General features: G+C 35.5%; 1 protein-coding gene across 1 annotated transcript; it reads left to right on the forward strand.

The window, feature by feature from the left end:
• The first annotated feature begins 414 nt into the window (after positions 1-414).
• LOC145676385 (zinc finger MYM-type protein 1-like) lies at positions 415-2,927 on the forward strand. The gene is made up of 2 exons (XM_081747236.1): positions 415-1,128; positions 1,638-2,927. The coding sequence occupies exons 1-2, from the start codon at positions 415-417 to the stop codon at positions 2,925-2,927; spliced, it is 2,004 nt and encodes a 667-aa protein (XP_081603362.1).
• Positions 2,928-7,113: the final 4,186 nt, after the last annotated feature.

A 7,113-nucleotide genomic window follows, 5' to 3' on the forward strand; every position in this document is an offset into this window, starting at 1 on the left:
CAATTACAAAGCAAGAACCAGTGACTTTCTTTTCGAGTGAACAAAACCCTCGAAATGAAATCTTTGATGCCTCTCCCTTAGACACAATAGACTATTTTAAAAAAAGCTGACCAAAATAATTTACACTCGTATTTTGCGTTCCACCCAGTTCAACCAAATGAGAAAGATTTGCCTTTTACAGACAAGAAACTCTTGTTTAATATCCAGCAAACTGACGGACAAATTTTTAATAGACAGTGGCTAACATACAAGAAAGAAAGTCAGAAGTTGTTTTGCTTTTTGTGCATCGCATTTAGTAATGGGAATTCGGTGTTCTGCTCTGGTTTCAATGATTGGAGACATGTCCATCAAAGAGTAATGGATCATGAATCCTCAAAAATACATATTGAATGTGTGAAATTATTCATGACAAAAATGCATATGAAAAGTACTTATGACTTATTGTTTGCAAACCAGTTGGAAAGGAGGAAACAAGAAGTAAATGAAAGAAGACATGTGAAAGTAATAGTTGATGTTCTTAAGTTCATAGGAAAACAAAGTCTGGCCTTTCGAGGAGCAAGAGAATCAGACTACGCTCTTCAAGACGAAACAATTAATCACGGAAATTTTCTTGACATAATTCTGCTTTTAGGGAAGTATGATGCTTTTTTGGAAAAGTACCGGTACCTAAACAACGTCATAGAGAAAAGTAAAACCAATCATGAAGCAAGACAAAGGGAAGAGGAAACAAAGCAGAAGAAGGCAATTGGAAGAGGAAGCGTAGTAACTTTTCTTAGTAACAATACAATAATGAAAATAATTAACCTTATCCGTGACGAGATAAAAAGTAAAATCGCTGAAGATGTTAAGCATGCTGTCAAATACTCTATTTTGATGGACACCACAATAGACCTATCGAGTAACGATCAGTGTGCATTTGTTGTGCGATATGTTAAAGGTTGTACAGTTTTCGAAAGACTTCTAGCTTTGAAATGTGTTGTATCAACGTCTGGAGAAGATTTATTTGTTTCTTTGAAAAGAACTTTGAAAGAGTTTGATATCCCTCTTGAGAACTGTGTAGCAAACGCATTTGATGGCGCATCTAACATGAATGGCCAATATAAAGGACTAACTGCAAAGTTGTCTGATGCAATTCCAAATCCAGGGCCGGATTTCCCAATAGGCCTGGTAGGCCCGGGCCTATGGGCGCAAGCTCCCCGGGGCGCACGGCCGAGAGAAAAAAATTAAAAAATATCTAGAAATAAAAATAAATAGCCATAACTTAACATATTTTTTGATTTGATTTTAAAAAATGAGGCTAATAAAGCATTCTAATTTTGAAGTTCATTGGAACAAATAATTGTTGGTAAATTTAAACTATTTTTCAACTTTATGCATCAACTTCGTTAAAACGTTGATCTCAAACACGGGAAAACTGGATAAAATTGCATCGTGGAGTGGTGTTTAAGCAATTAACATATAGGCCTGATATATTTTTTTAATAAAGGTTTTTAGGAAAGTAACTTTAACCAGACTAGGGGGCGGAAAAATTATTGGGCCTAGGGTCGCCAAAATGCTAAATCCGGTCCTGTCCAAATCACATTCACACCTGGTGCTATGCTCACGTATTGAATCTGGTACTTTCTGATACTGCCCAGTGCCTCTCAGTGACAATATCATTTTTTGGCCTGATTCAAGAAGCGCACACGTTTCTCAAAGAATCTTTAAAAAGACTGACAAAGTTTATCGACGAGAATCCTGCATACAAACTAGAAGCTATTGGGTCAACGAGGTGGCGAAGCCGCAGTGACGCCATAGTTAAGATATTTGGAAGGATTGATTACTGGACTGAAGGTGACCAGTCTCAGCCTACCAAATTAGTTTACGCCGAGCTGATAATAGCATTATTTAAGATTTCTACTGCGCCAGAATTGAACTCGAAAGTAAGAAATGATGCTGCAGCTCTTCTTCAAAAATTTACAAGTTTCCAAATCATATTGCTTGCCATGTTGTTTTTGCAAATTTTCAAGATTACTACTCCATTGTCCGATTATTTACAAACCAAGAACCTTGACTACGCTCAAGCATGGAGGCTGGTGGAATCTTCCCAATCAAGGCTAAAATCTTTGCGAGACAAGTTTGTTGTAACACTGAATGCAGCCAAAACTTTTGTTTCACAAATGTCAGAGAAATTAGATGAGAGATCTGTGGTGGAAAATTATCTTGAAAATCTAACAATTGAAGATGAACTTCCAAAGAGGCGACAAAGGAAAGTTAAACTGTTTGCAGGTGAAGTTGCTGACCATGAAAGTTTGGGTTCAACGCCAGAAGATGTGTTCTGTGATTCAGTGTACAATTATATCTTGGACACCGTTGTGGAAAGCATGCAGAGTCGATTTCCTCAACATAAAAAGCTATATCTAGATCTTGCCTGGTTCGATCCAAAAATATTTAATAACGGTGATATCCTACCTCCTAACGGACTGAACAAAATTTGTGAGGTTATCCCATCTCTTGATAAAGGGAAACTTAAAGAAGAACTCGTTTCCTTCATTCAAATATGGCCTGATATCAGTAGGAAATCCATTCTTGACGACTATATTGAGGAAGGTGATGGAAAATTTCATTGGAGTGATGATGATAATATTGAGAAATGCGAAAGCCAGTCCTGGGAATGTACCTATCCAAGGGAATGCAACACTTGCATCAAATATGCATTCAAAATGCTCTTAGATTACAATATGTATTCTCTCCAGTACATTGAACTGTTTAAAGTGCACAAATATTTACTGACAATCCCGCTCACGCAAGTTACTTGTGAAAGAATGTTCTCCAAAGTGAAAATAATCAAAAACAGACTTAGATCAAGTATGACAAACGAGAACCTCGAGGCGTTTGTTTTGATGAATAGTGAAAAAGATATCTTAAATACTTTGATAGTGAATTGATCATAAACAAGTTATGTGAATCTAGTTCCGAGATGAAGCGATTACTAATGATTTAATTGTATAAAAATAGTGTACAACAAATCGGCAGCGCATTGGGCGGTTTATTTTATCTGTTGAATTCTTATATTTTCAACTTGCTGTACTATTTCTTGCAATACTTGGTTGGAGATGCGAAATGTTGATTGCATACTTTGTATTTAGTTGCGACGAAACTTTAGCAGGAGGCCAGATATTGAAAACAAAACAATACTAGAAAACTGGGTCTTGTATTATGCAGATTGGTAAATGTTATAATATATATTTTTAAAATATCTGTGCAATACTGATTACGTTTATCACAATATAGTATCATTTCTCAAATTTAATGTGAGAAATCAAGAATTGTTTGGACAATCAAACGTGTGATATTGACACAGTAAGCTCTATTTCTAATTTATGAGTTTTACATCGTAGATTTCACAATCTTAATTACATTTACATATCCGCACATATTGATTGTTCCTGTGTGTTGTAGAGCAGTGTTCGAATAGTCAATGCACTTCTAAAATATGGCTATATTGATTTGTTGGTATATTTAGCTTCATTTTGATTGACAATATTTTATTACAAGTAATAAAAGGTATTTCTCTAGTAAACAAATTTCCACAGTTCAGTTATTAACGTTGCTAAAACATTTTTGGTGATTTTAATGTATAAAATCTTGCCCCTACACACACAAACGCATACAGGATATATATATATATATATATATATATATATATATATATATATATATATATATATATATATATACGCGTTTGTGTAGGCGCCCTTTTGGTAGACTTGTCCACCGCCCTCGTTAGTATCCCAGAACGGCCCTGATTACAACTGAGGTACCGTATGCAATATCGGAAACAATCACTCATGCAATCCGCCTATTTGGGAGATGAACAGACCTCTTCACTTCGACTAGATACTTTCACAATTAGGTCATTTTACTGTAGTTATTTCCATCGTACAATTTACATGTACCCACTATGTACAGTACTTAAAGAACATTATTCCATTATATTCCACGCTAACGCAAAATTAGAAAACTGAGATAGTGTTCGTTTAGTGCAGTCAAATTAGCAAAAAGTAAGGAACAAATTAGTAACAAGGTGAAAATTGGTACAGATGTTGGGAATGATATTCTAAACAACATACTAAAAGTACCCTGAAATCAGGGGCGGACTGGCCCACCCTGCTACCCTGCAAATGCAGGGTGGGCCCCCCAAACAGGTGGGCCCCCTCCACCAATTTTAAAAAGACGTGCTCAATTAAACCTACCAGCATCAAAAATATGGCAGGGTAACTCCCGCAAACTTGTGTTTTGCATAAAAAAGACGTAAAGTTAAACTTTCATGAATAGACCTCATTCTTCTTCACTTTTATCGACTTGAAAAGGTTCCGTCTATGAGGCAATCAGGCCCTAAAACATTCCGGGGTTTGTGATACAGCAACTGTTAAAAACGAGCACGTTAACTACTACTTTTTTAAATATAAGAAACACACTAGATTTTAGACTGTTGTTGGATTTGAATATCATTGCCTACTCCGGTCCTTTTACAAGCCGGCGAGTGGCGATGTTTTAAAGAAACAATAGTTTCGTAGATATTGTTATTGTGGAAAGTGGAGGTGGTGCCGGAACGCTTTTGAACTGCATTGTCCTCAGACCAAGCTTCGAGGAAGGAAATCGGATCAGGCTTCGTTGTTTTTTTGTTTTTTTTTTTTTCAGTGCGGTAAAGCGAAAAGAAATTAGTCGCCACTATCAGCGATTGTTTTATACAGACCTCATACAATTACTATGAAGTTGCTGCCAGTAGTATGGGCCTGACTTGAGGAAACTTTTTGGCCCCTGGGTCCCTGCCTCAGGACCCATGGTGCCTGGCCGGGGTCAATGACCTAGGGGTACATAGGACCACCCCCTCTAAATTTTGGCAGGGGTACCATGGCCCACCCCCTAAATTTTGGCAGGGGTACATAGGACCACCCCCCTTAAATTTTGGAAATTGCCAAATCTAAAAATTTGGTATGGTAGGGTAGGACCATAGTATGTACCTCTATCAGTATTGGGGTTCTATGTCGTTCCCTTTCATGGGTAAAAAATTGCCAAAAAGTCAAATTTCGGGGGTTTTTGACCTAATTTATCCCCTTGGATGAGGTGTTATTACCCTATATGGTTATATGGGCGTATACAGGGGTCCATTCCCTTTCATAAGACATGAATATATTAATGCACCCCTTGAAAAATTTGGGAGGGGTACCTTGGCCCACCCCTTAAATTTTGGAAATTGCCAAATCTAAAAATAACCACCTCGTTCCCTTTCATGGGTACACAATTGCCAAATTTTAGTACAACCACGTGTTTGGTTTTGGCTCAATTTATCCCCTTGGATGAGGTCCTATTACCTTATATGGTTATATGGTCATGTATATATTGGTCCATTTCCTATTATAAGACATGGGTACATTGATGCACCCTTTAAATTTTTGGAAGGGGTACCATGGCCAACCCCTTAAATTTTGGAAATTTTCCAATTTGAGCATTCGGTATCATAGTACATGCCTCAACATGTATCATGATAAATTTGGGTGGTCCATCTTGTTCCCTTTCATGGGTAAAAATTGCTAAAATATAAACATAAGCAATATGTTGTACCATGTGTTTGGTTTTTGGCCCAATTTCTCCCCTTTGATGAGGTTCTATTACCTTATATGGTTATATGGTCATGTATATGGGTTCATTTCCTATCATAAGACACGGGTACATTGACGCACCCTTTAAAAATTTGGGAGGGGTATCTTGGCTCATCCACTCGGTTTTAGAAATTGTTTAATATAAGCATTTGGTATCATAGTACAGGACTTCAATATGTACCACTATAAATTTGGATGGTCCACATCGTTTCCTTTCATGGGTAAAGAACTACCAAAAAATCAAATTTCGGAGGTTATTGACACCTATTTAGCACGTTATATGGGTATGTACAGAGGTTTATTACCTTTATATGTTTGTTCCCTTTTAAATTTGGGAATTATCAAATAACAAAATTCGGTAAACGTTTTCTAGGAGCCATTGGTGTTCCTCTTATGACCAAATATTCAAAATTTAAAGGTTATTGACCGGCTTTATTATTGAATAAGTACAGGATTTATTATTTTTTCATAAGACACAGGTGTATTTGTGTACCAATCTTAAATTTTGGGAGGAGGTACATTTCTTATTGTCATATCAATAATTGGTAATTGGATAGTATCTCATTCATTGGGTAAATCAGTATGATCACGTGATCAGTTATTAACCTATGATGGGATTAGGAGTCCAGAACATTGGTACATTGAAACTTTGTAGGACAATTTGAGAATGCGTCATTGGTATTGATTATTCCCGCCAAATATAAACGTAAGCAATACGATGTACCACGTGATTGTCCTTGATGAGGTAGTGTACAGGGATACATAGCTAACCTTATTGAATCTTATGACACATAGTCTTAAGGGAATACATGCTACAACACTGGCAAAGTTATGGTTGATGCAATTTGATTGGTTGATCACTATCTTTCGTGCAATCTGATTGGCTGATCACTATCTTTCGTGCAATCTGATTGGTTGCTGATTTTCAAATCTTTGCTGCAATCAGTTTTAAGTTTTGTTTAACATTTAAAAAAGTTTTTGAAATGTTTTTTTTTGTTTGAAACTTTGGTTTGACATTTGTTTTCGTTTGATATTTTTAGTTTGAAAATTTTTGTTTCGAAATTTTTGTTTGAAAGTTTTTTTCAAAATTGTTTGAAACTTTGGTTTGAAATTTTTTCGTTTGAAATTTTTAGTTTGAAAAATTTGTTTCAAAATTTTGTTTAAAAAATTTTTTTCAAAATTTTTGTTTGAAAATTTTGTTTGAAATTTTTTGTTTTGAAATTTTTGTTTTCAAAATTTTGTTTGGAAATTTTTTGTTTAAAATTTTTTTGTTCGAAATTTTTGTTTTGAAATTTTTCGTTTCCAAATTTTTTTGTTTAAAATTTTTAAGTTTGTGCACTCATTAGTGAAGAACCGGAACTGCTTAGAAGAAAATTTGGTTTGAAATTTTTTCGTTTGAATTTTTTTTTGAAATGTTTGTTTCAAAATTTTGGTTTGACATTTTTAAAAGTTTGTGCACTCATTAGTA

This window comes from Thermobia domestica, unplaced genomic scaffold (assembly GCF_964235325.1).
Source record: "Thermobia domestica unplaced genomic scaffold, izTheDome1.hap1.1 HAP1_SCAFFOLD_138, whole genome shotgun sequence".
NCBI classification, from domain to species: Eukaryota; Metazoa; Arthropoda; class Insecta; order Zygentoma; family Lepismatidae; genus Thermobia; species Thermobia domestica.